Source organism: Rattus rattus, chromosome 2, assembly GCF_011064425.1.
Source record: "Rattus rattus isolate New Zealand chromosome 2, Rrattus_CSIRO_v1, whole genome shotgun sequence".
NCBI lineage: Eukaryota > Metazoa > Chordata > Mammalia > Rodentia > Muridae > Rattus > Rattus rattus.
In genome coordinates this window covers 182,581,748-182,595,391 of record NC_046155.1, presented here as the reverse complement: position 1 = coordinate 182,595,391, position 13,644 = coordinate 182,581,748, and the positions used below count along the sequence as shown (strand labels likewise).

Here is a 13,644-nt window from a genome sequence, read left to right as displayed (position 1 = left end):
GAACACTGTGTGGAAGAACAAAGTCACAGTCCTGGCTCCAGCTTCCATTCTCCTGAAGAATTCTGACAGAGCATTATAAGAGAAGACCATCCACACAAAATTATCTATTTTAAGTTTGGAGAATAGCTAAACAATTGGATTAGTGAATCTTTTATACATAAAAGGGGAAATAATGATTCTGGCTTAGAAATTTAGCGTGAAAAGCATAAAATGTCATAGAATACTATATACTTGAATTAAATCATAGCCTTAAAGTAAATACAAATAATTTATAATTCTATTTCTCCCCCCATACTTTTGTTAGAGATATGTTTTTACTTAACTGTGTTAAATATAAAATTTTAAGACATGGAAGATAACATGTAGAGAAGAGAGATTAATCATTCAGCTGTAACAGTACATTTGTTTGAGATATTTGTTACACTTAAAATGCTTAGGGTAGTTTTGACAGGTAGTGACCAACATTCCATAGAAATGCATAGAGGGTGTTATACGTTAAATTTATCTATATTAGGTGACACCAACATGTTTGAATGAGTTTCAAGCTTACTGGCTTCAGCCTAGAATGAAAGTGATCAATTCTCTTGAAATTTACCTAAGTAATATTTTAATTTTTTAGGACTAAATGCTGGAGTCCCTCTTCATGACCATAATAGCAAAAGAAAAGTTCTATCTAAAGGTCATTATGAAATTCTCTTCTAATGGTATTCACTCTCTACTCCTTTTATCTCTTGTCCATCTCTCCAACCTTCTCTACTTCAGGAAGTTCATAAAATCATTAATTACTTACTCAGTAAACCCTGATCAAGTAGCTATCATTTTCTAGGCACTATCTAGTCACACTATTCTGGTAGTTTCTACAATTCAGTAAGAGTTAAGGGCACTACATAAAACAGGCATAAGTCTCTGGAAGCATGCTAGATAAGATATGCCACTCACACCTCGGGACATCATCTCTTGCCTCTAACTCTGTTCCTCTTATTAACAGCTGTCATAGTATTGTTGTATATTAAAATCCTACCCCATACACAACTATGAAGAACAAAGATTGTGTTGGTTTCTAGCATATATGTGCGATACCTGCAACAGTCCCAGGATCATAAGAAATATTAAGACATATTGTAGAAGACATATTGTAGAATATTGAAGACATATTGACATGTTCTAGAAAAAAAAGGAAATTAGGAAAAATCTAGGCTCTATCTTTAATTAAAAGAGGAGTCTAAAAGAAAGTAGAAGCTAGTACATAGCAGAGTATGGAAAAATTGAGAAATAATAATATCTGGCTTGGAAAATTAAATGAGGGAATCTTAGTATATACCTGACAAGAAGGGATAACAAGCTTAACCATGGGTTGTCATGGTAGAAGGGCTACAAGGGTAGGAAAAGAAAGATGGAAAGATGAAGACTGATTTGCTCAACTCAGAAGGTCCTGGAATGATGCCACAGGGTTAGACTGGAGGCTTCTGGTCTCTATGTGATGTTCTGAAATGCAGAGGACATTTACTGAGGGAGATAAGGAAGCCAGAATCACAGAGACATGGCCATTTGAAGATATGCACCATGGCCTTCAGTCAAGATCTGTAGGACATTAGTAAGGAGTAGAAGGCAAGTCCATTTATTCTTGAATTGGACCATGAACATAGACTCTAACCAATTGCCTGTACCAATTCTTATATTTTGAGTGTCAAAAACTCCTAAAATTGGGGCTACTAGTGAAGTGGTAGCTCAATTGGTAATGTGCTTGCTATGAAATCATGAAGATCTAAGTAAGATCAATAACTGGAATCCACACAAAAAGTGTGGCATGGTGGTGTACAATTCTAATCCCAATTCTTGGCAGATAGAGACAGGAACTTCCCTGGGACTCACTGGTCAGCCAGACTATTACATCAGCAGGACCTAAGCCTCAGCACTCTTGTCTCAAAAAACAAGCTCCTAAGGAACACACACTAGACTCCGGCCTCCACATGCATGAAAGCATACTCATGCTTGCAGGCACAAACACACACATACACACACAAACACAAACACAAACACAAACACACACACACTATCTACAACAGCTAATATAGTCTCTGAGAAAGTTGGAATTTCATGTGTACTCAAATCTATATGTATAAAGGTGATTTATAATTAATTTTATAAAAAATGTTTTATTTTTAAAACCTCCATGAAGCCAATTAACAATGTATAATAGAATAAAACTCTTTTTAATAGCATGGTAGGATAGTTACAGCAGACAATTAACAATTCACTGTGCATTTCAATACAACTAGTAAAGGTTTGGAATGTCCCCAGTACAAAGAAAAGATAAGTCTGAGATGACAGAAATGCTAACTGTCCAGCTGTGACCATAGCACATTATATACAAGTACTGACTTGTGACTCTGTAATTCATAAGTACATAAAAAACAAACATATTTAAAAACTAAAAGCAAAAGAACTATCATTAAGGTTAAGATAAACTGACCATAAATGCTTTCTCTGTTACTAAAACACTCTAACATTGTAAATAATTGTAATTGGTAGTGCCAGGCAAGCTTTCTTTTGTTTAAGCTTCACCTTGCACATGGAGAAAGGTAAGTATTTGCTCACTGACCTAGTATACCAGTTGGAACCTTCTAGGACTTGATGGTTAGTGCATGTAAAGTACTTATTCCTGAAATCATTGTCTGTTCTCCTCTCAAAAAAGAAGAGGAAGAAGAAATCATCAGGCCTCAGGACAAAAAGTCTCTTGATCCTAATGACTCAGCCATGCTTAGAGACCTCTGAGCACTGAAGTATCTCTCTTGCTCATCATCTCCAGTCACCAGTGACAAGAATCATGAAGGAAACCCTCTAATAGACACACAGCACAAGCAGAGGCTGTGCTCTATTACCTCATGGCTGTCTCGAGGATTTTCACATGACATTATCAAGTCCTGTGCCTTTGGGCTCCCCCTTGAAGAACTTGGGAAGGATCTGCTCCTATTTGACATAATGACTTAAGAGACTATTGCTTGGCCTCTTGGGCGAGAAAGCTCAAGAGAACAAGCTTAGTAGTTACTCTTCTAATGTCCCTGGGGAATATACACCTCTTACAGGAAAGATTTGACTTCACCATGACATCTCCCTCTAGGAAATGATAATCAGAGGCAGAGCATGGAAGAAGGGGGGAATGAGTAAGTGTGGCCTAGAGGGAGAGGATTTGGTTGGATAGAGTGGACATTCTATGCAACAGTGAGAAGTGACACAGGTAGATAGAAGACTACATTAGGCAGACCTATGGCTCCAGCTGCATATGTAACAGAGGGTGGCTTTGTAGGGCACCAATGAGAGAAGAAGCCCTTGGTCCTGCCAAGGCTCAATCCCCCAGTGTAGGGAAATGTCAGGGCAGGGATGTGAGAAGAGGGATGGTTGGGGAGGGGGAACACCTTTATAGAAAAAGGGGGAGGGGAATGGGATGGGGATTTATAGATGCGAAACCAGGAAAGGGAATAACATTTGAAATGTAAATAAAAAATATCCAATAAAAACAAAAGCCCACTGAGTAGGAAGTCTGCCTGTTTACACACCCATAACTTTCACCCATTCTAGAAAATAATGAAATTACTGAAATGCTGTAGGAAAAAATATTACAGTTGAGCTCAGATATAAATTCTTGACTGAATTGACTGGCACTGAGCTAAACTTCTCTGCTTCTGTCACTTTCTCTGTAAAAGAGGAAAAAATGTTAAGACTTATTTACTTGATGTATATGAGTACACTGTCACTCTCTTCAGACACACTAGAAGAGGTATTGCATGCATTACAGATGGTTGTGAGCTACCATGTGGTTGCTAGAAATTGAACTCAGGACCATCTGGAAGAGTAGTCAGTGCTCTGAACCAATGAGCCATCTCTACAGTCCCCAGAAATTAGATTATTAATCTCATAGGGCTTATGACCCAGGATTTTGTGTATGTAGGCTAGAACGGTGAGAGACCATTTGCTTCTCCCCAGGAGAGCTCAGAGTTGCATAAGCCTGCAGAGGGGATTTGCCAGAATTAAAAGGATGTCCACTTTTCTATTGCTTACCTTTGATTTGGAGGAGGAGTTTCCTTTCCAAGAAAGCTTTCTCTTCCAGAAAAAAATGGGACTGGATGACATTCAGATATGAGTTCTATCTGATCTCTGTCAAGCATGAAGTGGACCACTTGTCTTAAAAGATAAAGTTTTCATTCTCATAATTCACACCAAGAAAACACACACACACACACACACACACACACACACACACACACACCATGCAGCAATTACATGTTTCAGGGACAGGAAGCACCGCCAAACACAGACTTGCATTATTCCTACCCCAAACATCTGCTGAGATCAAGCTAATCTGCTCTAAGTTGCTCCATGTTATATAAAGCAATAGAGTCTCAGGCTGAGCCTTTCCTGTAGAGACCCGTATTTCTGTGAGTTCTGGTGAAGATTCCATTTTCCAAGCAGTGTTCAACTCCATTTTAAGGATGGGACCTGAACTCATGTGCAGAACCAGCCACACAGCACAGGCTGATAAATAGTATTATTCCTGGAATACTAGAAAAAGGTGCCAATCTACAAATTTACCTGGAGAATTGATATTATAGAGGTATATGAATATATTTCGGTTTCCATAGATACCAGACATACAAGACTAAGAAATGGGTATAGTTTCCTCACCTGAACCTCACAATGGGCAGTTAGAACTGCGATGGATGTGGCCTCCACTGACCTGTCAACTGACCACTCTGTTTGTGCTTCAAGGACTCACTGGCAGAGGATTCTCCACTTTTTTTTCAGGGGTATTTAGCTCAACCTGTGCTGTTACAGGAATCTACTTAATGGCTATATGACAGTCGTCCTGTCTGCTTCTCTGGACCTGCCATCCACCCACCCACCCATTTCTCATCTGACCCTGCCCTTTCCCCTTTGTAGCTGAACTCAACTTTATAACTTCCCTGTTAAAGCTATGACACTCAGGATCTCCTCTGCTTCCTTGAGTTTTTATCTGCAGCTCTGTTCTGATCCTCATCTTATCAATACAGGCTCTACTTACACTTCTATCCACCCTCCTCTGGAAGCTTTTGAACTCTACTGCAGCCTCTTAACCCTTTGAAGCCATTCTATAACCAATATACAAAACTATAAATATATGTACTGTGTGGTATGAAATGTAGGATTTCAATATGTTCCAAAATCTTAGGAATCATATGGAAACACTATTGCATTTAAACTGAATCAAGTCAAAACTCAAAAAGAAAAACTGAATAGAAAAACAAAATGGCAAGCATGGGATGTGAATGTCTACCCTTATTTTGTAAAAACAAACAAGAAACAATTAACATGTACACATACCAGTGTTTTTAGACCACTGGAACTGTCAGACAGATCATTCATGAATGAGCTTAGAAGGACTGTTTCTAGCAACAGGAGTGGAGATGATAGTGGAGAGACTTTTGAGAAGTAGTTTGTATTTACTGCATTTCCTGCTGGAATTTCTTTTGTGGTGAGTAAAAACCAAGATTTGTAAACTGGAAAATGAAATTCAGATGTTTTTAATGGAAAAGGCATTAGGAACACACCTGAAATTCCAGCATTCTAGAGGCAGAAGGATTCCAGGTCCCAGGTCAGCTTGAACCACACAATGAAACCCCATCTTTAAAAAATACAGGAGGGAGGGAGGGAGGGAGAGAGAGAGAGAGAGAGAGAGAGAGAGAGAGAGAGAGAGAGAGAGAGAGAGAGAGAGAGAGAGCTGTCCTCCTCTCTCTGCACAAAACTGCACAAAAACAAATGAATGAGAAGCTGGAATCTAAATTTCGAATTTTAATAGCCAGAGTATAACTTACAATATGACAGAGATTCTATGAGGTCAAAATGAGTGGGTGGAGGGCGGTCAGAAAAGATGAGTCAATGACAATGAAACAAAGACAAGACCCGTGGTCTCTGAGCGGGATTCTCAGAGTGGTATTCCCTGTCATCAACATCAAAGACCCAGAGGGCCTGTAGACCCCACCACAGACACCCACACCTTCAGGGTGGTACAGAAATACAGATGTCTTTGTATTAGTCTAGGAAATTCTCAAAAGGGTTAGAGTAAGCTGATCTTTCCTGCTGAGTATTGAAATTAAAGTCACTTGAAAGACAGCATGCAGCATGTTCCATCCTGCAGGACAGTCAATGAGAATGCAGAGGGTACCTGGAAGAGAATGGGGGACAAGAGACACAAAGAAGGACGCCAAGACAAGAGTCTGATCAAGGTGACAAATTTATTTTTTCCCAAGGCTGAATTTATACCATAGCAGGGGTAACAGAGGGAGGGGGAAGTGGGAAGCATCTATGCAAACCAAGGACACAGTACTCTTGTGGTCAGCTAATGTCAACAGGATGTTGGATTTCAGAAAGGTCACAAGTTTGTCATATCATAAGTCAGCAGGATGTTGGATTCTCAAAAAGGTCACAGGTTTGTCATATCACTGGGCATCCTGCCCACCAGATTTGTATTAGTCTTCTGCAGCTGGCTGAGGATTTTCCATGAACCCAGTCATACTATAATATTAACATCAATAATGGAGGGTTTTAAGGGCATTGCTCCCAACAACAGCAGGTACAAGGTCACTCTGACCTTCCTGTTGACCCTCAAAAGCAGGAGATGGAGTCCTCATGGAAAGATGCAGCATTCTTGTTCTCAAGAATGAAACATTGACTGTAAGGATTCTACACAGAACCAGTATTGTTTTGTTTTTTAAAAAGTCATTCCTGTAGGCTTCCCACATAATCCATTTGCTTCTTCACAACTCACTATTGTCAGTTCAAATCGGTATGTAAGTGTCTAACTGTGCTTCCTATTTATTCCCCCTAAAATCTTAATTGTGTCAGGCTAACTCTTGGGTCTGGGAAGTCCCTGTGGGGATGCCAGCAGAGCCTTCAACTCCTACATCTCATGCACACCAAACCATGGCAACATCATACCCAGGAGGGCAGATGCCATGGTCCTCTTGATCCAGCAATGAGAGCTGTGTGGGAAGATAATAATAAAGGTTTCCCTGGACCTGTTTTGACAGAAGAGAGAAAGTAGGTGTGGATGACCACAGATCACTCAACTACTGTAATTTCAGGGAAGCCCGGATGAGTGAGACCTTGTGATCTGTGAGCTCCAGTGTTCTGACAGCAGAAGAGCAGAGAAGGAGAGAAAACTCCCCTTCAGTCTGAAGATAAAATCTGTATCATGGGCAGCAAGTTTCAAGCTTTGAAGTGTGTGCATATCACCTGAGCTCTTAATGAACTACAGATTGGAATCATGAAATCTGCCTTGCTCAACACAAGCTTTGTGGGGAGTGTTTCTGCATGCCCTGAGTCATTTCTGCTCACAGGGAAATGTGGGTGTCCTTCTCCAGACAAACACCATGGATAAACAAATGATCAAACCAAACCCAGACACTATTGCAGATGTCAAGAAGTGCTTCCTAACAGGAGCCTGAGATAGCTGTCTCCTGAGAGGCTCTGTCAGAGCTTGACAAATACAAAGGCAGATGCTCACAGCCAACCATTGGACTGAGTGCCAGGTCCCCAATGGAGGAGTTAGGGAAAGAACTGAAGGAGCCAAAGGGGTTTCCAACCCCATAGGAAGAACAACAATATCAACCAACCAGACCCCACCAGTGCTCCCAGGGACTAAACCACTGACCAAGGAATCCACATGGAGGGATCCATGGCTCCAGCCACATATGTAGCAGAAGATGGCCTTATCTGGCATCAATGGGAGGGGAGTCCCTTAATCTTGTGAAGGCTTGATGCCCCAGTGTAAGGGAATGCCAGGGCAGTGAGTTGGGAGTGGGTGGGTGGGGGAGCACCTCATAGAAGCAGGGGAAAGGGAAACTGGGATAGGGGGTTTAAGGAGGGGAAACCGGGAAAGGGAATAACATTTGAAATATAAATAAATAAAATATCCAATTTAAAAAACCAAATGGTCAAGAAAGAACACATCCTTCACAGGTGTGGGAGCTGTCCCATAGAGATTGCACATCGCAGTAATTTGAACACTAGTTGATGAGAAAAACAATGTATAAAGATTATTGAAGAAAGTGGCAGAGAGCAGACATAAACTGTCACCAAAAAAAATAGAGCTAAGAATATGTTTTCATGTGTGTGTGTGCATACGTGCCTGTGCATGCATGTGTGTCTGTATGTGTGCATATGCATACATGTATGCATATCTGTGTATATGTGTGTGCATGTATGTGTGCACATGGTGCCACTTTGTGCATATGAAAGGTAAGAGGACACTTGCTATAGGAAGTTCTTTCCTTCCATCATGTCAGTTTTGGTGACCAAACTCAGGTAGGTTATCACACTTCATGGCCAATACATTTTACACACTGAGCCATCTTACTGGCTCAATGTCTAAGAATATCTAAAAAGCTATGGAGCAACGATTTTGCAAAAGGCAGTCACAAAATAGATAAATGCTCATAGCCAATATTGCATAACAATAAAAAAGATAGAAATAATAAAATTGGGGTTTAAAGGAAATCAGTTTTTAAAAATCAAAATACAGTGTCATAGGAGAGGTTAGCAGAATAGTTGTGGGAAGGTGGAGCTAGAGAGAGACCAGAAATGTCAGACTCAGTTAAACAAGAATCAAAAGAACTTAAAATAATTCAGGTGGAAAATACACTCAGCCAAATGTGATGGAGATGGAGGAGGAAGGGTCAGAAGCAGCTGCTGATCACATTTGAGGCCAGCCAGGGCTACAGGAAAGCCATGAGAGAAAGGAGCAAAGAGAAGATACAGACCGCAGAGGATAGAAAGCTTTTGTTTTTCTAGTCTGTCGTGGATTTTTCTGGTTTCGGTGGTGAGTAATACATAAAGATACGCTGTAAAATGCCCAGGCAGCTCAGCAGCTTCAGAATGGCTGACCATGTAGAACTTCAGTGAGCTACATAGATGTTGGGTCTTGTGAATTTAACCAAGTGATAGTGCATTTTTTAATAATAAAGTTTTAATTAAAACTACAGACTTCTGGAACTACAAAAGGGGTCCAGCACATCCCTAGAAAAGGGGAAAGTAATGGAAGGATTGACTCATAATGGGATCTGAGTAGCGTCTCACATAATATGAGGGAGGGGAGACAGAAAGGTAAGGATCCTGAAACGGCACCCAGCACAGAAGCGTTCCTAACACTTACACATCGTTTCATCAAGGGTACTGTGATGGCTGTACTGGGAACATTTTATTTTTATTTTTATTTCCCTTTTTCTTTTTTCTTTCATTCTTTTTCTTTTTCAAAAGCAGTGTCTCATTATGTTTCTCATCAAACCATCCCCAAATCCTGGGCTCAAGGAACCCTCCTTCCTCATCTTGAGGAAGGTGCTGAGCGCTGCGCTAACTCACTAATAGTCTCGTTATAGCTGATCCTCGAGTGTCTCTAATGAAGTAACATTCCCACCAACACACAGTCATCATCACCCCAACCTTTTATACAGAACAATCCTATTCTCTCTCAGTAAGGACAAGTAAATTTCAAAGAATGAAAAGACATCAGAACCAGCATTAAAATTAGGATTTTCTTTATGTTTTCTCTTGTCTTGTTTTTATATTTTGTGTGTTTGGTTCTATTTGTGTTTGAACATTTGATTTTGAAAATGGAGTTGATTTTTATGTAGCCCAGACTGGTCTAGAATTTATGGTTCTCCTATTTTGACCTTCAAAGTGCCAGAATTATTAACTTCTATGATGGCCAGCTAGTTTTGTTTCATTCATTTGTTTAATTTGTCCTAGTTTATTTTTTATGTATTTTTTTTCATTTTTCCCCTCTGTGGGATGGGGTCTCTTTATTAGCCCTTTGTGTTTACACTTCCCAGTAGTTGTTCACATCTCTCTATTCCTTATCTATGGCTTTTGCAATAGCTGCAAAACAAAATTGATTTCTGCTCTGTCACATTTTATATTAGAAGCGTCCAACTCGCATAGAAGCTGATTGTGCATTGTCCCAGAGTGGGTTTGTGTGGTGCATTCCAGAACAAGCTGTATATCTATGTGCTAAGTTGTGGTTCCTTTTTTAGAGCATAATACATTTTCTGTTTGCTTGAAAAGTACCTTTGTACTATTTGCTTTTTTATTTTATTTTTCTTGGATATTTCATGTATTTACACTTCAAATGTTATCCCCTTTCTCCCCTCTCCCATATCCCTTTCCCTATCCCTTTGCTTCTATGAGGATGTTCTCACTCCCATCCACCCACTATTCCAATTTAGTACCTTTCTTAAAATTTTCAAATTGTGCCTCTGTATTAGAAGTCCAATAGTTATCACCTTCTTCTGTTGGGAAAGGAAACACACACACACACACACACACACACACACACACACACACACACACACACATGCACATGAGCAGTTTTGAGAGAAGGCAGGAAAGAACACACTGGAAAAGATGGAATGGGGCATAAGATCTAACTTGATGATCCTGACCACTCCCAGAATGAAAAAAATAAACATAAAAAATGTCAAATGCTTTCATAGTTATCCCGGCTTCCTATATGACATTCTAGGAGTCTAGGAGATACCAATAGGATCACCAAAACCCAGCCCCGAAAACAGCAAACAGAACCAGCATGGGATAAGTCAACCAAGGAAAGTTCATCACAGCAGGTCTCCACCTCCCTTGGCTGCTTCACAATAGGTTCTGTGTCCAAGCGTGCCTTTATGAGGAAAGTAGGTCATGGAAAAGATGGTGCTAAGATCTGACGCCATTCACATCACTAGGAGATGATCTCAGATACTGCAGAGCAGACAGCTAGGAGCCAGAATGCAAATATAACAGAAACCTCTGGTGCCCAAGCAGACTCTTCAGAGCCTGTGAACTGTCCTAGACATCAGTGTTGTTCTTGCTGCCCCACAACTGTTCTTTCCAGTCAGATTCTCCTGCAGACAGCCTCATCAGAACCAAGGACTGTGACGCTCTGAATCTCTGGTTTCTCCTTAAAGGTTAATACCACATACTTTATTAGCATCAGCTGCTAACCAAGCTCATTCAACTTTTGATACACACACCACTTCATAACATAAGTATCTTCCCATCTGCATAGTTAATTGGGTCCTATGTCACCAGCCTGGAGGTTAAGTGTGTCAGAATAAAGGTGCAAAGCTCTCTGCTTGATCTTTGTGACATGCACTTAGCACTGAAGTTCTCAATCATGGTCCATTAGGCCTGATCTATCTACTGAGCCAAGCCAATGCCCTGGTACAAGCATTTTACAACCAGTCTGTCCATGGGGGATATCATCAGAGTCCTCTTCCATTTTAGCAATGGCATGGCCCACAGTTGCCCCTTCCTTACCCTCAGGAGTATAAAAGAGCTAGGAGAGGTTCTGATAGGAATAGTAGGTTTTTTGTTTTTGTTCGTTTGTATCTTACTAGAGTCTAATAATTCTCTGGAATGCAGAAGAGGTTGCAGCCTTGAATGATCATCAGGCCATCTGGTAGACATTGATATTGGTGATGTAGAGGAAGCTCATCAAGCCATGGGAAACCAGTGAGGATGCCATCGAGCACAAGCCACACAAAGCCAACACCAACACCATTTGCTTTAAAACAGCTAGGACATCCAAATAGAACTCTTGCAAAATGGACACAGATTCCCACTATGTCCCACTTACGACTGCATGTCAATGCTGCTTCCTAGCAAAGAACCTGTGGCCTTCACATGTACCATGGCATGCCCACAAGTCTACATACACACAAATAATAAATAAATTCAACTTTAAGATTTTAAATATATAATAAGAAGATCACGGGTTGGGGATTTAGCTCAGTGGTAGAGCGCTTGCCTAGGAAGCACAAGGCCCTGGGTTCGGTCCCCAGCTCCGAAAAAAAGAACCAAAAAAAAATAAAAAATAAAAAAATAAAAAGAAGATCACTCATTTTATCAGGTACTCTTTGAAGAGTCTAACTCACCAACATAAAATTGTCAAGCATATTAGCACAAAGAATTAGGTGTTTATTGAAGAATGGCCTTATTGGCAACACTGTAACAATGATCAGTATGTCAATAATAAAAAGTGAATCAATAAACTGTGAATCATATGTTTCAGAATAATATACCTCTTTAAAAAAACAATTGACTACAATATTAAAAAAGAATAATGCAATGTGTTTCCAAACATAAAGGTATCAAGATGTCTAACAAAAAAAAAGTACTCTGTTTTCATCACCTTCAAAATCCATAGACATCAAAAGCATGATAAAAAAAAAAACACCAAGTTCATCGACAAATCATCCTGTGTGTAAAGCCACTTTTCTTTGCCATAATTTCAACACAGCCCTTTTCATCTCCTTGTTTCTCAGGCTGTAGATAAGTGGATTCAGCAGAGGGGTGAGCAGTGTGTAAGCCAATGACATCAGTTTCTTGGTGTCTGGTGAGTACCTGGATTTGGGCTGGAGATAAGTTATACTGGCTGTGCCATAGAAAAGGGTGACAGAGGTGAGATGAGAGGCACATGTGGAAAAGGCCTTCTGCCTCCCTGTAGTGGATGGCATCCTCAGGATGGAAAGAGAATTCGAGTATAAGACAAGAGTATTAACAGGAAGGGGACCATGACAATCAAAATGGTACCCGTGAAAGCATAGACTTCAAACAGGAAGGTGTCTGCACATGCGAGTTCCAGCACAGGAGGAGTCTCACAGAAGAGATGGTTAATTTCCTTGTGGCCACAGTAGGGGAAGCTAAACACCCATGTGGTCTGCACAGTAGCTACCATGATCCCTGATACCCATGAGAACATAACTAATTTTACAAAGACCCTTTTGCTCATAATCACTGGGTAGGATAGAGGATGGCAGATTGCAGCAAATCGATCATAGGCCATTGCTCCAAGGAGAAAACACTCAGTCCCACCAAAGAGAAGAATGAAGTACATCTGTGCAAAACAGCCCCCAAAGGAAATGGTTGCTTTCTTGGTGGTCAGTACTACCAACATTTCAGGCGTGATGGCTGCACTGAAACTCATTTCCACCACAGATAAGTTCTGCAGGAACAGGTACATGGGGATGTGCAGGCTCTGGTCCAGGAGGATGACAGTAACAATGGTGGCATTTCCCACCAGGGTTACCAGATAAATAACCAGGAAAGCTCCAAACATCTGCCCTTGGAGTTCAGGAAAGGCAGAGAAACCCAAGAGGATAAACTCAGCCATAGAGCTGTCATTCTGCCCCCTTGATGCAATAATGGAGCCCTGTGCTGTTTTTAGAGGCATAAAATATAAGAAAGGAGTCATGATCTCAGGTCTAGCCTGCATTCACCCCAGGAGTTATAGCAGATTATAGTAAAAGGAGGCCATCCCCTCAAAAACACTCATTGTCAATTTGGATAACAGTTATACATTTGCACAAATTAATCTTTCAAATATAAAAGAAATGAAGAATTCTATATTAAAATATATTCTGAAATATATAAAATACTGTGAATTTTCTATTGCAAGTTATACAGTAGTATGACAATTAAATATAATCTAAAGTAAAGGTAAATTACATGTTTCTAGGTGTTTTCACAATAGGTATTATTTATTTCACTTAAATTTACTTCAGTTAAATACAAAATTTAAAGCCCTCAAAATTAAAATGTAAGAAATCAAATAGACTTTAA

The 13,644-nt window shown here is 40.2% G+C and overlaps 1 protein-coding gene across 1 annotated transcript; it reads right to left on the bottom strand.

Moving 5' to 3' along the window:
• Positions 1 to 12,275: 12,275 nt before the first annotated feature.
• LOC116892759 (olfactory receptor 10A3-like) lies at positions 12,276 to 13,276 on the bottom strand. Its single transcript, XM_032894637.1, is given in 2 exon segments — positions 12,276 to 12,550; positions 12,553 to 13,276. Coding segments are annotated over 2 exon segments (999 nt in total).
• Positions 13,277 to 13,644: the final 368 nt, after the last annotated feature.